This window comes from Perognathus longimembris, chromosome 5, assembly GCF_023159225.1.
Source record: "Perognathus longimembris pacificus isolate PPM17 chromosome 5, ASM2315922v1, whole genome shotgun sequence".
In the NCBI taxonomy this organism is placed as follows: domain Eukaryota; kingdom Metazoa; phylum Chordata; class Mammalia; order Rodentia; family Heteromyidae; genus Perognathus; species Perognathus longimembris.
Genome location: NC_063165.1, coordinates 46,765,465 through 46,782,757, shown reverse-complemented (window position 1 = coordinate 46,782,757; position 17,293 = coordinate 46,765,465). Strand labels below are relative to the sequence as shown.

Here is a 17,293-nt window from a genome sequence, read left to right as displayed (position 1 = left end):
CCTTGTTTCCCACTGTCAGTGGGATGTCTTACATCCTCTTGGACTCATGTCTGTACCTGACTCATCACCTTCATCTACCCTGCCCTTGTCCCACCCCTTTCCAGAGGAGACTCCATGTGATGGCAATACCCCTGCAAATTCATCATCTTCTCAAAGCCAAATATCTATCTATCTATCTATCTATCTATCTATCTATCTATCTATCTATCTACCTACCTACCTACTTACCTATCTACCTACCTACCTATCTATCTTATCATCTATTGTGCTGATCCTGGGGCTTAAATTCAGGGCCTGGGCGCTGTCCCTGATCTATTTTGTTCAAGGCTAAGCTCTACCACTTGAGCCACAGCTCCACGTCTGGCTTTTGGTGGTTAATTGGAGGTAAGAGTTTCACAATTTTTTTGCCCTGGCTGGCTTCAAACTGCAGTCCTCAGATCTCAGCTTCTTGAGTAGCTAGGATTACAGGTATGTGCCGCTGGTACCCTGCTAAGATAAGATCTTGACAGTTACAAGACACCCCCCCACACACACACACTCCATCCAGTGTGTTGCCAGACCTTGTTACTCTACAGAAACCTCTGGAAGACTTCCTTCCGTGTCCATGCTTGCCCCTAGCCCAGAGCCCCTAGCTGTTTTCTGTGTGCTCTGTTTCTCCACAGTCACTTCAGCTATCCTTCAGATCCCACAGGATTTCCATCCCGAGCCTCCAGTCTACAGGGCAAGGCTGCTCCTATTTCCCCCATGCAGCTGTATCCTGGGAGTCACCCCACTCTTGCCTCTCTGGGCTGCACAGGGATGCATGCCAGCTTCTTGGCCCCAAGTGAGCCAGAGACCCTGCAAGGCAGAGGCCATATCCTCAGCCCCTTCTGGGTTTATACCATGGCACCCTGCCATACTGATCACAGACTGTTTTCATTTCTTTCTTTCTTGTCACTTTTTGTTTATTTTGCTCATTGCATAGGCTGGTCTTGAACTTCTAGACTCAAGTATTCCTCTCACCTCAGCCTCCCATATATTGGAATTACAGACATGCTAATGTGCCTAACTGTTTGAATTCTTGTTTGGTTGAAAGCCTTTGCTATGATACATGATCTCTCTATTATGTATTTTATATATGTATATATTTGGGGGCAGGATTCGATGTTGAACTTGGCTTCTCATGCCTGCTAGACAAGGACTGTACTATTTTTTGCTTTAGTTTGTTTTTCAGGCAGGTTCTCATCCTATTGCCTGGGTCAGGCCTCATACTGAGGTCCTCCTACCTCTGCTTCCCAATGAGCTAGGATTACAGGTATGGACCACCATGTGGTGTCCTTCAAGTATGTATTTTAATGAATTTGAATTATCTACCTTGGCCTACACAGAAGAGAAAGAACAATCTACAATTGTCTTGAAAGTGGACAAGTCTTAGACTGACACTGGAGAGTAGAAAGCAGACCCACTCGGCTAATGCAGGATGGGTGGATTCTGTGTGAAAGAGTTCCAGCAACATCTTCTGAAGCAACTGAAGAGTGAAATTGGGAAATTACAGAGCCTTCCAATGATACTGCTTAGGAGACTGACAGGATTTGGGGAACCCCCCAGGGACCGCAAGGACCTGAGACGGATGCATCTTGCTCTGGTGGGAGCTGAGGGGACTGAACATTGAGAGTTGCTCCAGTGTCATGGAGACACTACGGTGTTTCCTGGTGGAGACACGCCAGCTCCCCAGCCCTTTTACTTTCAAGGCCTCTTCTGGGACCTTTTCTCGTGTGTGTGTGTGTGTGTGTGTGTGTGTGTGTGTGTGTGTGTGTGTGTGTGTTTGTAGTTGAGTATTTTTTTTCTTACAAAAGGCCCCCAAATAGTTGAAGCTTCACAAAACCTGGATCTGGCCATGGTGCATTAGCCTGAGGATGTGGCCATGGTCCATTAGACTGGAGATAAGCGGTGCCTACTGCCAAGGCATCAGAACTGCTGGCAGAATCATCACCCCCTCCTTTGTCAGCCTGAATAGAGGACCCATCCATCCCCTCTTTTCAGATCCAAGAATCTGGGATTCAACAAGGTCACGTGGTGAGCCAACTCCATTTCAAGAGCCCAAAGGTCTCCCTTTTTTATTTTATTTATTTATTTGCACAGGGCCACTCCAGAAGACCTGCCCACCCTAAGCATCCTCCCAATCCTGCTCTCTTGGTTCTGTCAATTCCTATCTTCATGGTTTTCTGGGTATCCAAGGGCCCCTGATGTTCCTGTGAAGTCTCCAAGACTAATTCTGGCAAAGGAAGGAGAGTCTTGCTCACATCAACAAAGGCACTCAGTCACAGAATAGCGGGAAGAGGAGCCAAAACTCCACCATCATCAGAGGTGGGGAGGGGGGGAAAGGGAGGGAGAGAGAGAGCAAGAAAGGAGGGAAATGGAGGGTACAGAGCTGACCCAGTTCATTTCAGAAATGAGCTGACAGTTTTATGGCTTTGCTCATAAGCTTCTTTTCCTGCCAAAGTATATAATTCTTCCACAAATGGTTCAGAAGATTTTTTTTAACATTCAAAGTGTATTTTCTGCTTCAACTTAATACTGTTCAGCCAGGACATTGAGACACATGATCGTCTCTGCTGGTGGTTTTACAAATAACTTGCTTTTCCATTTTCTTCACAAATGATCTTTTTTCACTTGGCAAAAATAATTTCCGATTTCTAACCTTGAATTCTAACCTTGAACCTTGAGTTCAAGATGACATCTCTCCTGTCTTTGACTGTAAAGAGGCACAGTTGTTTAGTGGAATGAAGCTGGAGTTGACGCGGGAGCCCCAGAACCTGGGTCTAGCTCTGCCGCTGAGAAATCTTGCCTAGTCACATGGGCCTTGGAAGTTCTTAAATCTGGAGGGGCCTTAGAGGCAACACTGCCTGCTTAAATTAAAAAGGTTTCATTTGAGAGTTAAAACCATAGGAAAAATTATATCTCCATCAAAATTGCTAGAGACAACCTGTATGCCTTCAATAGCTAATACTCCCTCTGAGCGAGTTTTTATCTCCTAAAACTTAGAAATGTTTTTTGGTCAGTCTTTTTCCAAGTGGAGTTTACAGTGTGAAAATTAACCACCAGACCAAATCTGCAGAGCCTGGTTTGCAATACACACCATGAAAGCAACAAGGAAATGTCAGGAATGAAAGGATAAAGCTAAGAACTATCTGATGTTTTTCTGTGTAGAGGCAGCTATTTTGTTTGGCTTTGTTTTCTGGCGTTGTTGTTTGTTTGCTTGCTTGTTTGTTTTTTTCAGTATTGGGGTTTGAATTCAGAGTCTCAAACTGGCTCAGCTTGTTTGCTTGGCTGCTGCTCTACCATTTGAGCCATGTCTCCAGCCCTGCCTTTTGATGGTTATTTTGAAAACAGTCTCGTGGACTTTTCTGCCCTCCTCTTCTCTTCTCTCTCTTCCCACCCTACCCACTACCCATACCTCTCAGTCTCCCTTCTTCCTGGGCCCTCATCATCTTTATTCTGCAGCTCTGGCCCATGCAGAAGCATATCCTCACCATACTCCCCCCATCTCAGTGTTTTTCTCACTCAGAATCCATTGTTCAGCAGTAAGACTACCCACTACCCTAAGAAATGGTCTGGAGCCTGGGGCCATGCTCCCAGAGAAGCTGAGGCTTGGAGAAGGGCTTTCAATGGCGCAATATGCCACCCCTGGATAAAATTCCCTTTGTTGTTGACATTGATTTCTGCAGTTAAATGCCTGTAGATGGGAGTGTTGAGGGGGGCTTTGAGGGCAGCAGATCAATATTCCTTCTTCCCAGGTTGGCAGATCCTTGCTTCTGTGCTGGTGGGATGGTGGGGTGTCTGCCCTGCTCTCCTACCTTCTGTGCCATTTCTCCCTGGGAGGACAGAGCTGGGCAAAGCCACAGTAGCCAAAACTGCACTTCTGCATTGCGGCGCTGGGCTGTGTGAAACAAAGAGAGAGATTGCCACCTATTGACAGACGTGCCACCTGCAAAGAGAATGGTTGTATAACCAATGGCTCCGCCATCTCTGCTCTGCAAATAGGTCAGTGGGGGTCAGTAGGCCGGTTGCTTTCTCCATCCCATCAATCCTATTCACATCATTACTGTTTCAACCTAAAAACAGGAGTATGACCGCCCAAGGTGGCAATGAGAGCATCTAAAGGAAGAACTGAAAATAAATGACCGACTGCAGTGTCACAACAAATCTCTAAGGATCAATATTTCCATTTCCCATACAAGGAACCTGAGGTTTATAGCAAGCGCCTTGTCCATGACCCCAGCAAAGTAAGGAAAAGAGGTGGAGATGGGACGTGGGGAATTTAGATGTAAATGTCTATAGCACTCAGTGCTTTCTCCTGCTTATTATTCAATTCACATCCCTATTACAACCCTCAAGACATCTGGATATGAAAACAAATCAGATATAAAAGAACCATTTTCTTTTAGTGTAATATAGTCCTAGCTCTGCCTCTTTCATTCCAATCCATCATCTGTAAAGTTGGGATGATAATAGCACTGAATTTAGGGAGTTGCTGTAGCACTTAAATAACATGTTACTTAACAGGCCACTTAGCAGGAGGCCAGGTATTTATAAATCAGAACTTAGTTTTCTGTGGCCTGAAGATGTGGGTTTGAATCTGAGCTCTTCTTTTTTTATAGCTATTGGACCTGGGGCAAGTTACTTGACCCATCTGATCTTTGATTTTTTTTTTTCATCTACAAGAGGAAATTCTTGATAATATACAAGACCTTGCAGGATTATCCACAGAGTAAGATGAAATCATACATATGCAAATTTTAATTGCACTATTCAAATACTGGTTGTTAATCATTTAAGTGAAATCTGACCTTTTCCAAATGGATTTTTGAGAACTATTTCTGAAGAATGATGAAAGCTGAATTCAAACTATAGGAACCATATTTTGTTTGTTTAATTTTAATTATTTTAAAAGCATGTGCCCTAACAAAACAACATGAGGGAAAAGGAGTTTCTGTAGATGCCACGGGCTTCTGCCAGCAGCCCTATACAGAATTCCCATACATCATACTTCTCGCAGGCAGCTTACTTTCCAGTTAGAATAGATCTCCAAATACCTGGTCCGTTTCCTCTCAGTGCAGGGTAGGTATTTGATCCTATTGTATGTGAAGCTCAAACAAATAAAGGGACTAGGTAGGGGCCCAGGGCTAGCTGGGGAGGGTTGTGGGGTTTTGCTTGTGGAGCTGCCTGTTAGTGTATCCCTGTGAAAGGCCTTGGCTGAGCACTTTTTTTTTGGTGTGCATTGGTGAGTCTGAAGCTCCTGTAACACACCCACAAGGTTAGTGGCTAGCAGAAGGGAAGAGAGAAGGTTATTCTATCCCCAAATTTTTTACACTGCTCAATCACCTTTTATCCACCTTTCTACATTCCCAGGCACAGTTCCCACAAGAGGTTCTTGCCTGGAGACTGCTTGATTTTATCTGAGCTCCCCATTCAGGAAACAACAGCTCTCCAGTCACCCAGCCTTCTGGGAATTACTTCCTCTTTTCTTCCTGGCCTGCCAGCTTTATTGAATTCGCCTTAGCAACATCCAAAAAAGAATTGGTTTAGCAACAGCTTGAGAGCCAATGAAATGTGAGAATGCAAATAACTTCTAGACCAATAGGAACCCTCCGTGCCCAGCCAGCTGGTTTATGGGAGAAAAGAGTAACCTGGAGTTTGCTAAAGCATCCTCCAGGTGGCAGTAAACCAGCTGTATTGGACAGCTCTCCAGCTTCTCTTTTTTCTTTCTTAATTTCTTCCTTCCCTCCCTCCCTCCTTCCCTCCCTCCCTCCCTCCCTCCCTCCCTCCCTCCCTCCCTCCCCCTCCCTCCCTTCCTCCCTTCCTTTCTATTCTTTTTTATTTGGCCAGTCCTGGGCCTTGGACTCAGGGCCTGAGCACTGTCCCTGGCTTCCTTTTTGCTCACGTCTAGCACTCTGCCACTTGTGCCACAGCGCCACTTCTGGCCGGTTTTTGTATATGTGGTGCTGGGGAATCAGACCCAGGGCCTCATGTATATGAGGCAAGCTCTCTCGCCACTAGGCCATATCCCCAGCCCCTCCTTTCTATTCTTAACCAGGTATAAGAATTTTGCTCTCTGTACATCAGTTTGATAATAAAAATTTGAGGAAAAAAAAAGAATTTTACTGGGCTGGGGACATGGCCTAGTGGCAAGAGTGCTTGCCCCGTATACATGAGGCCCTGGGTTCGATTCCCCAGCTCCACATATATAGAAAATGGCCAGAAGTGGCGCAGTGACTCAAGTGGCAGAGTGCTAGCCTTGAGGAAAAAGAAGCCAGGGACAGTGCTCAGGCCCTGAGTCCAAGCCCCAGGACTGGCCAAAAAAAAAAAAAAAAAAAAAGAATTTTACTGTTAGAGACTTGTGAGTGTGTGTTCTCCGCTTGACATGGTAGGAGGGGACCTGGGGTATGAACTCTTGCCTCTGCCTCAGCCAATTTTGAGGCACTAGCATGGCTCTGCCATCTTTGTTGGGTTACCATGGCTAAAGCCAGCCTAGTGAGTTTAGGCCTAGAGGCCTTTAGTGGCTGACTTGCTTAGCTCATCCAGTGAAGGAGAGGGGCTTGGAGAAATCTCAACTCTCCTTCATTAATGTACCACCTATGGGGAGATTAGTGCCTGTGGGTACTTACACTTTCAGGTGGCACAGACTGAGATCATTGCCTTCCCTGTTAGTCCTGCTGCACGTGTGGGGAACAGGAGTCCTGACTGGCATGTGGCTTGAGGGTCATTCTTTGAGTGGTTTGACCCTCCTTATCTGAAGCTGGAGTACACATGGACGGCGGATGGATAGCTTGTTCATGTCTCTATGACTCAGCCAATCCTTCTTTTGCCCTTTGATGTTGCTTTGAATACTTAATGGTTTGTGTTTGGTTAGTGTTTCTTGCCAGTGTTTCAATGTCTACCTGGCTTGTTCTTCTTTTCCCTAAGGAATCACCTAAGACATGGAATTTTCAGAAAGTCTCATTTGATTTTGATTTTTTTTAAACTGTCTTTTTGCTTAGGAATCATGGAACTGTGCATGTGTGTGTGTGTGTGTGCGTGCGTGTGTGTGTGTGTGTGTCCATGCATGTGCGCCTACTAGGGCTTGAACTCAGGCTCTTGTCCTTTAACTTTTTGGCTCAAGGTTGACACTTGAGCCACAGCTCCACTTCCAGCCTTGGGGTGGATAACTAGAGATAACGATCTCACAGACTTTCTGCCTGGGATTGTTTTGAAGCATGCTCCTCAGATCTCAGCTTCCTGAATAGGAATACAAGCATGAGCCACCAGTGCCTGGTTTGTGGAGCTTCTTGAGGACAAGGATTATTCTTTGTATCTCCAGCGCTAAACCTAGTCATATACTATGTATGTGACAAATACTTTTTAAAAGAAAGTAAGTATGCGTGAAAGACATTATTGCTCTTGGAGACACAGTCTAGGGGACTCACAGGCCCCTGAACCTAGGTCAGAGCAGTGCCTGGGAGGATGGTGCTGGCAGTTCCAGGAAAACATTTGGCTAATGAACATCCTTCAGCCCCATGACCTGTGATTCCAGACCCAAGTCCAAGCCTGCAAGATCATCACTGCCACTGACTCATCATGTCAGCGCTTATCTGACTGACATGGTCTCCGGTATGATTTGTGTTTCAGGAAGAGCTGAGGAGCAAATCCAAGATTTGTGCCAATGTGTTTTGTGGAGCTGGCCGAGAATGTGCAGTCACCGAGAAGGGAGAGCCCACCTGCCTCTGTATTGAGGTAGGTCCTGGAGTCAGGAACCAGAGGGTGGCCAGGAACAGCCCCAGCTGTGTCATCGTCTGTATACAAACACTCCTCATCTGTCCTGGGGTCAAAAGTCACATCTTAGGTTCTTTTGGTTTTTCTTTTTTTTTATCTCCCTCTTTTTTTGTGTGTGTCAGTACTGAGGCTTGAACTCAGATCCTCCTGTTCCTATTTAGCTTTTTCACTCAGGGCTAGCCCTCTACCACTTGAGCTATACCTCCACTTCCAGGTTTTGCTGGTTAACTGGGGTCTCATGGAATTTTCTGTCCAGGTTGGCTTCCAACTGCAATCCTCAGATCTCAGCCTTCGGGATAGGATTGTAGGCATGAGCCATCAGCACCGCTATAGCTTTAGATGCTTGATTTTTAAAGCAGGATTTTTTTTCTTTTATTAACAAAATGATTATCTGGAGATACAGCTCAGTGATAAGCCCATGCTAACCCCCTGCTTAGTGTGCCCAAGACCTTGGATTTGATCTGTATGGGGGGGGGGGGCAGGAGGGAGTGTCGGAAGAGAAAATAAACCATATACGGAGTTTATTTTACTTTGTTTTTTAACAAACAAAAATATTAATAAGCGTATGGGTGTTTGGGAACTAGCTCAGTGAAAAAGAGCTAGCCTAATATGCTGACTTTGGTCTCCTGCAAAACAAAAATAAATAAAATCCAATAGTATATACATTTGTACAGACATAAAACAATCATTTTTCTCCTTAATCCCTCAATCCCATTGGTCTGTCAACAGCTTGGTCCATATAGTTCCAAGGGTTTTTTCCTATGCTAATATAAATACACAATTTCTTCCTGCTTTACATAGAAATGAGATTATAGTATTTATAGCTATAGGTAGATACAATTAGTTTTGTGTTCTCATCACCATATCAGAGAACCCAGTCCAGAGCCAGCCATAGATTTTGTAGGGCTGTCTATCTCCCGTGTAACCCCTTTTCGCTCTCACGCACAAGCTGCCCCACCTGCAGGCAGCAAGGCTGGAGCAAGGGTTACGAAGGCCTCGAACCCATGTACAAATACGAAAACGCCCTTCCTCCCCTTTGACTCACTAACAACAAAGGCACGAGACACTTTGGCTCCTTTGGGGAAAGCTCCTTGGATTTCCATTTAATAAAGGGAAGGGCAAATACATTTATAGCATTAGTGACGGTGGGAAGGGGAGGGACTTGGAGCGGCTAGCTAGGCACTAGCGATTGGCTAATGAGCTATCCATCCAGGAGTGACACCCTAGGACCTCCAAGGTTAACGTCAAGTCCCATAGGGTTCCCCCTCCCCCTGGGCGCGGCTGGCGCCATAGGGGCACACGTGCTTACAGAGGGAGGGCGGGGCTGGCTTAGCTCCCTCTTTGGGAGACCCGGGGAGAAGGTAGGAGTGACTAACAGCCAAGCAGCCCCAGGGCTAGAGAAGGGGCCTGCCTCTTAGGTATAGCCAGACCCCAACAGATTTTAACTCATTTTTTGAAGAGCTGCATAATAAAAAGAACTAGATTTTCCCAATCGCTTTTTCAGAGAGAGACATGAAAATGTCTAACTCCACCACCAACCACATGCTAGTGTAAATATCCTCTTTTGCTACTGTCTTAGATCTATAGATGGATAGGCATGAGGGCCTGCTAGGTCAAAGGCTATGCTTTGGGTTTTTTTTTCAATGGTGAATAGAAAGCGGGTTTTGCAATTTGGCTTTGAAATGATATTTCAAAAGCAAAGTGAGCCTTTAAGAAATAGACAGGACTTCAGTTTTTACCCCCTGACATAAATACCCCAGGCATGTGTTCCCTCCCATTTGTTAAACCAACAGAAAAACTCAGAAACACAGTTCTTTTGGCAAATAAACACACTCAGCTCAGTCCCCAGATTCAGGACTCAGATCCATTGCCTCAGAAGCAGGAGTATGCCAACCTGGAAACCTAAAAATCTGATTCTGTTGGAGATCGGTGGGCTTCAGAGGTGAGGTCCTCACTAGAAGTTTCCTGGCCCCCCTGTGGTGGCATAAATATGACTCAGGATTTGGAAACCTGATATCTAGTCACAGTTCAGCCACATACTTGTGATTTTCAGTAAACTGTTTCTTAAGAGATGCTACCAAAGTCAAGCCCACTTTTGGTTTTTTCAGCAACAAGTAAGCACCCCACAGTAAATACTGACTAAATGAACACACAAAGGTCATCTTTCTGGCCTGTCGTATCTTCATCTATAAATTGGAGGGGTTGGGCTATATCCAGGTCCACTGTTCTGTGTCTTTTTTTTTTTTAACCACATTTACTCTTTCCTATTTGGTCTCTTTCTGGGTATGAGTTCAACTTGCTTTCCCCTCCTCTCTTCCCCCTTTCAAAAGCCAAGAAGTCTAAAGAACTTGAGTTTGTCTGTAATCCTAGCACTTTTAATAGCCAAAGCTGAACCTGGTTGCCAAATGAACTTTACTCCACATTTCTTTCCATACTGATTTCTTGTAGTCCTTCAGCCCCACCCCAGCTTCACAGCAGGGATTGTGAAATTAGAAGGAACAAAGTGTTTCCCAAATCTACACAAAGTGAGAGGTCATTATAGGCCGAGAGCAAGAGAGAGACTCTATACACTCAGCTCTGGCTACTTTGAGTCATTAAATGTTGAAATTTTAAGGGATCTTAGACATTGGGAATCAAAAGGGATCAAAAGACATTGATTGATTTCGCCCAAAGTGACAAACTCCTGACTTCTAATTAAATGCTCATTCTGCTAATTCCACCAGTTGAGGGCACCAGCCCAGTCCATTTGTGCTGCCATAAAGAAATACCTGAGGGAGGCAGTTTATAAGTAATACAAATGTAGTTCTCACAGTCCTGGAGGCAGGGGAAGTGCAAGTTCAAGACACAGCAGGTTTGTTCTCTGGTGAGGGCCCAGTTTCTGCTTCCAAGGTGGCACCTTGAACACTGGATCCTCATACGATCAAAGACAGAAGGTTAAGAGACCAAACAAATGCCATGTGAAATCTCTTCTAAAAAGGCCTCAATTCCATTCCTTCATAAGGTACCACCTTCTAAAAGCCTTCCATCTTATTACTGGTGCATCAGAAGATTAAGTTCCAACATGAATTCTGGAGGAGGCATAAAAGTTTAGATCTGAGCAGGGTATTTCCTTGCAGAATAGAGAGCCATGAACCATGGTAGATAGAGAGGGACATGGAAACTGTAAGACCAAGCAGTGGGCCAGACCTGAGGTTCCCTGGGTCCTTGTGCTTTCTAGATTCTATCTTTAGTGGTGAAGAGGTGTGTGTGTGTGTTTGTTTGTTTGTGGTTCTGTGTGTTTGCACATGCGTACATGTGTACACACATGTGTGGCTGCACACACAGAATGCAGGTGCACATTGGCATTCAGGTCGGCACAAACATCCTCCCTTGGCTTTGTTTCAGCAATGCAAACCTCACAAGAGGCCCGTGTGTGGCAGTAATGGCAAGACCTACCTCAACCATTGTGAGCTGCATCGAGATGCCTGCCTCACTGGATCCAAAATCCAGGTTGATTATGATGGACACTGCAAAGGTAAGAGTGCTGTCAGCCCCCAGCTCCAGCCCTGGGGAGACATCCTGGTTCACCCTGTGACCTTAACCACAGCCCCCTCACAGAACCGTGGACACCACCCAATTGCTAGCAGATGCACTCTCCTGACATTCATGAGCCTGCTGTCTTGGCACTGTATTTAGCCCAGGCCTCTGCCCTGAATTTTCTGCATCAGACTCCCAGTGGTTTTCCAGTATTTTCTGTAGCTGGACAGTAGATAAGGCACCTTCATAAAAAAATCAACAATGTGGGGCTGGGGATATGGCCTAGTGGCAAGAGTGCTTGCCTCGTATACATGAGGCCCTGGGTTCAATTCCCCAGCACCACATATGCAGAAAATGGCCAGAAGTGGCGCTGTGGCTCAAGTGACAGAGTGCTAGCCTTGAGCAAGAAGAAGCCAGGGACAGTGCTCAGGCCCTGAGACCAAGCCCCAGGACTGCCAACAAACAAACAAACAAAAAAAATCAACAATGTGAAGAGAGTGCTTAAATGAATTCTAGAGCTTTTTAGAAAGTAGACAATTTTCTTCTCTTCTCCCATGCTTTTAAAACATTTGGGAACCCCTTAGTCCAGTAGTGTTATTTCCTTGGTTTGCACTCACTGCTATTGTAGGAAGAGAGGAAAAGTCCCGAGTTTGAGCTAGCTAGACCCTAGCTCCCTGCCAAGCCAGTACTTCTCTGCCTCTCTGAGCCTTGACCTTTCGTGAAGCTGTTTCCCAGGAGTAGAGCTTCCCTCCATTCCCTGTCCAGAATGATTCTCCAGGAGAAACCTCAGAAACCCAGGAAGCCCTCACTCTACCCAACAGGAAGAGGTGTCAGTTCAGAGGGGCCACTCAAGGGACCCCAAAAATGTCAGACAAAGCAGGAAAGAGAAGATTTCTCACCCTTGAGCCCTAGGAGAAGGAAAAGAGATAAGGATTTATTATTGATACAAAAATGATTTTTAAAATGTTTAAAAGCAGGCTGGGAATGTGGCTTAGTGGTAGAGTGCTTGGCTAGCATGCATGAAGCCCTGGGTTCGATTCCTCAGTACCACACAAACAGAAAAAGCCAGAAGTGGCGATGTGGCTCAAATGGTAAAGTGCTAGTCTTGAGCAAAAAGAAGCTCAGGGACAGTGCTCAGTCCCTGAGTTCAAGCCCCAGACTGGCAGAAAAAAAAGTGTAAAAGCAGCTTCCTCTGTGTGAGGCAGTTTTAATACTAGAAATAACCAAAAAAAATCTTTAGTTTGGGCTTTGTGTTGTTATTAGGTTTGGGTTTGGTTTGGGTATTTGGAGGGTTTTTGTTTGTTTTAGACAGACTTGCTATATGTAGCCCAGGCTGGCCTTGAGCTTGAGATCCTCCTGCCTCAGCTTCTTGAGTGCTGGGATTACAAGAACAGGCCACTATACCTGGCTCTTCACTTTGAATTACCTGTTTTCTCCTTTTATCTTGCAGAGAAGAAATCCGTGAGTCCATCTGCCAGCCCAAGTGAGTGCCTGTTTGTGTGGGGATTTTTTTTTTCATTTTTCTTTAATATTCATGTAGCATAGGGTGGAAATCTTGTCTTCTGTAATCCTACCAAACTCACAAAATCTATGGGACCACTGCCTGACCTAGAACTCGTCCTTTCTCACTCAGCACAGCTGAGCAAAAGTACAAAAGTATATTTTATTTTTGTTCACAAAAGCATCTGGTTGGGTGTTAGTGTCGCTCTTCTCTATTTTTGCTGAAGAATGGCTGCATTGGAAGGACATGGAAAGCACCTGAGTCCTTCCTTCAGCCCCTGGAGGCATGTTCATGTCACAGGCCCTCAGCCTCAGGAGACACAGCTCTTTTGTTGTTGATCCAGTACTGGGGCTTTAACTCCGGGCCTGGATGTTGTCCTTTCACTTTGTCTCAAGGCTAGCATTCTATTACTTGAGCTATAGCTCCACTTCTGGCTTTTTGCTGGTTAATTGGAGTTAAGAATCTCACAGACTTTCCTGTTCAGGCTGGCTTTGAACCACGATCCTCAGATCTCTGCTTCCTGAGTAGCTACGATTATAGGATTGAGCCACCAGTGCCTAGCAACACAGTTCTTTTTTGAAAGTGGGTAATTGGAAATGCCAGCAAGATAGGACCAGTGGATTTTGTATTCATATGAATTTAAATCTCATCATCATTTGTTGCAGACTCCTTAAACATATACTTGTCTTGGTTCTTCACAGTCAGCTAGTGGATCTGACTACAGTCACCTTATAGAGGAGGAACTAGATGCTCTAAGAGCTGAGGCAGCCTAAATCATACAGTTTGGGAGGGCAGAGGGGAAGAGAATACCCATATGTGCATTCCCCTGGCTCAGTGCCCTTTTTATATCCCAACATATTTTTGTCTTCTAGAAGTTTCCTCTTGTCAGTGCTTTCTCTGCTTCTCCACCTGTTTGTGTCCGAGTAACTTGCAAACAGCTGACTTTAGTTAGAGCAGGGCTGCCACATTGGCCGCTCCTCAGCTTTGTTTTCTCTTGCTTTCAATCGAGACAGTGCAGGAGGCATGAAGCTTGACATGGAAGCTAGTTTCAATTTTTAAAAAGTTTTGAAAATTCCAGTGGCATTCAGAATTGTAACACAAGCTCAGTCCTATAATCCTAGCTATTCAGAAGGCCAAGATCTGAGAATCACAGTCCAAAGCCAGCCCACATGGAAAAGTCTGTGAGACTCTTATCTCCAATTAACCACTAAAAAGCCAGAATTAGAAGCATGGATCAAGTAGTAGAGTGCTTAGCCTTGAGAGAAAAAGATAAGCGAGTACATAAGGCTCTAAAATCAAGGTTCACAACTAGCGCATACACACACATACACAAACACACATGGCTCACAACTGGCATACACACAGACATGCATGCACATACACACATACCGAAATAAAAAAGAAACTATATTTATCTGTGTGTTGATCTCAATTCATCTTGGAGCCAGTGATTGCTAGTCTTTTTCCCTCAGCTTCCCAAAGTTAATGAAGATATCCTTAATTTCCTGTTCCATTTTGTCCTCTACTTAAGCAACAAAAGCTCTCTGTTTCAACCTCCTCAGTCTTTCTAATTGACTTAGAGAGGTGAGCTTGACTCCCAAGCTCGATGTATCACACTTGTGCCCCTGGCTCTGATGCTTCCCTCTTGCCTGGTGCTGGGAGGTTGGACAAGATGATACATGCAGAGCTGTGGCTCTTAAGCCCCAGGGAGGGGGTTCTGGGGATACTGAGGTGCTCTTCCCAACCACCCAGCTGACACCCCTTCCCTACAGTTGTTTGCTATCAGGCCAACCGTGACGAACTTCGGCATCGCATCATCCAGTGGCTAGAAGCAGAGATCATTCCAGATGGCTGGTTCTCTAAAGGCAGCAACTACAGTGAGATCCTGGACAAGTACTTTAAGGTAATCAGAGCTGGATTCCCACCACTGAGTCCCAGAGAAAGGGAGCTTTCTGGAAGAGTGCATAGCCCCAGAGGGGCCCCACAGGGCATCATTTCACCCTGTTACAGCTTGGTCACCTGTGTCCAGCCATCAACCTGTAGAATCCAGCACCCCTGCTGCTAACTCTGAGCAGCTAATATACAGAGGTCTTCCTCAGCAAGACAGTCAGTGAGAAACAGCCAGGTTCTCTCCCTTGAGAGATACTGGTATGACATTTGTGGGGTTGTCCAAAGGCTATCTAACCTCACCCACCATTTCAGCCTCTTTCCTACCCAGTATGACATCACTCTGAGTCACTTAATTTGACCACCTATGGACTAACATTTCATAGGTCCAGACAGCACTGTCACTCACTACATTTAGTGGAAGAGACACCATTCAACTAGGGCAGGAGAGAAGCTGCTTTAATGGGGAACAGGAGGGAGGGGACAGTATTTGGAAACAATGTGGCCCCAGGTCATGCAGCTCCTTCAGAGAGCTCGAGTTGTTAGAAGCATGTAAGGGTCTTCTTCCAACTGACAAGAACACACACACACACACACACACACAGAGCCAGAGACCCCATACAGCACACACAGTTGCACGTCCCACAGAAATACCTTCTGTGTAGACACACATTCAGGTGCCCATAGCTCCTTCCACAAGGCAGTGCCAGAGCCTCCGGCACCGGAGACACATATCACTAAGTTGATGGCTCAGCCAGTGACACTTGCTCCCAGGGCCTGCTGTCCCAGGGCCTAGCCAATCAGGACTCGGGGGCAGCTCCAGGCACCCGAGGGACTTGTTGGCAGTTCTGAGGTATGCCTAGATGCCCCAGTATGCCCCATACTAATATGTTCTGGCATTGAACTGGCATTTCACCTTCTAGCTGCCATTATATTATGGACCCCAGAAATGGAGAAATCTTGGCTATGTTAAAATGGATGCTTGATTACTTAAGGCTTCTCAGGTGTGAACTGGTTTAGCTAGAAGTTCCCTCTCCTGTGACAGAGATTTCATCTATGTGAATTCCCTGCATCTGTTTGTTTTATTTCGTTTTGTTTTTGGTAGTACCAAAATTTGAACTCCAGGCCTTATACTTGCTAGGAAGGTAGTTTAGCAATTGAACCACACTCTAACCCTTTTATGTTTTAGTAGCTTAGGAGTGGCTTCAGACCACAATCTTCTTCTCTATACCTCCTATGTAGCTGCTATTATAGATATATACCACCACATCCAGTTTATTGGTTGAGATGAGATTTTATTAACCCTTTTCCTAGACTGGCTTTGGCCTACACTCCCTTCTAATCTCTGCCTTTTGAGTAGCTTGGATTAAAGGTATGTACAACTCCACCTACCCCCATATTCCCAGCTTTTGAGATCACACTGAATGAGAAATCTGGGTCCTTCTCACCCTGCTTTGTGTCTTAAACCACTCCAATATGACAGAAGCTTCACGGCAAGGGTAGTCCCTATGCTACAGAAAAACACATCACTTTGTTGAGCAGGAGAGTTGGACAAGAGCAAAAATGTAAATAAAGAAAATGGTTTTTCCAAAGCCAAGTAAGTAGTATTTGCAAGGCCTGTTGTGAGCAGTGAGTGCGATTATAGCATGGAGCTGGGGGACCAAGACACTCTTACCATGGGGCCTCTTGGGACCTAGCAACCATTCGCAGCAGCCCTTTGGTGGCACCTGCCTAGGGCATTTCTGTCACCTGCTATAAGATTGATTCCCAAGTTCCTGAGCCATCTTTCCCCCTGTCACATCTGCCCACTGTACCACTGTGTAGACTCCCAGCACAAAAACCACACAGCCACTGGGGAAAGTAACTTTCCTCTAGTGCATTCTCCCAACCAAGAAAGCTTGCTCCTGGTGACAAACAGCACAACTCTCTTCCTAGACTCCGGCAATACCTCTGGACACCAGGGTTTCAGAAAAAGAGAAATCCAACTGTTTCTAAACCATTGAATTGTTCCAGGGCAGGGCTGAAGTGTGTTAAGAACAAGACAAGCTCAGAAGGTCAGGCTAAAAGGGGCTGGGATGGAACTGGGATTCTACAAACTTTCCTGATGCATCTTTTCATGCCCTTTCTAGAACTTTGATAATGGTGACTCTCGCCTGGACTCCAGCGAATTTCTGAAATTTGTGGAGCAGAACGAAACTGCCATCAATATCACCACCTATGCTGACCAAGATAGCAACAAGCTGCTCAGGTGAGGGCTGGGCTTCGTAGGGGTTCCCAGGGGAAGGAGCTTTGGGGGAGGCTGGGATTGGAGCCCCTTCTCCTTTTGCTAAAGAGCCACCAGTGCCCATATGAAGTACAAAGAAAAGTAGGAATTCTGTTTTGTTCTGTTCATGTTATAAACTGAAACATCAAACAGCACTGATATCTGACCAAATAGTGGCTGTATTCAGCCAGAACACAATATGAAATATCAGTATCTTAAATGATGAAGGTCTCATCCCAGCAAAGTTGTTTCTGAGAGCAAAGAGTAATATTGCATTGGTTAATTTTCTGAAAAAAATTGCACTAATGTCATACTCATTATAGGTCTAAAATCAC

At 45.4% G+C, this 17,293-nt stretch overlaps 1 protein-coding gene across 1 annotated transcript in view; it reads left to right on the top strand.

The window, feature by feature from the left end:
- Fstl1 (follistatin like 1) overlaps positions 1-17,293 on the top strand; it is a 49,457-nt gene that overhangs the window by 21,918 nt on the left and 10,246 nt on the right. The window contains exons 3-7 of the mRNA XM_048346713.1: positions 7,648-7,752; positions 11,176-11,305; positions 12,758-12,790; positions 14,581-14,711; positions 16,825-16,943. Coding sequence (XP_048202670.1) covers positions 7,648-7,752; positions 11,176-11,305; positions 12,758-12,790; positions 14,581-14,711; positions 16,825-16,943 — 518 coding nt within the window. The remainder of the gene's footprint in view (positions 1-7,647; positions 7,753-11,175; positions 11,306-12,757; positions 12,791-14,580; positions 14,712-16,824; positions 16,944-17,293) is intronic.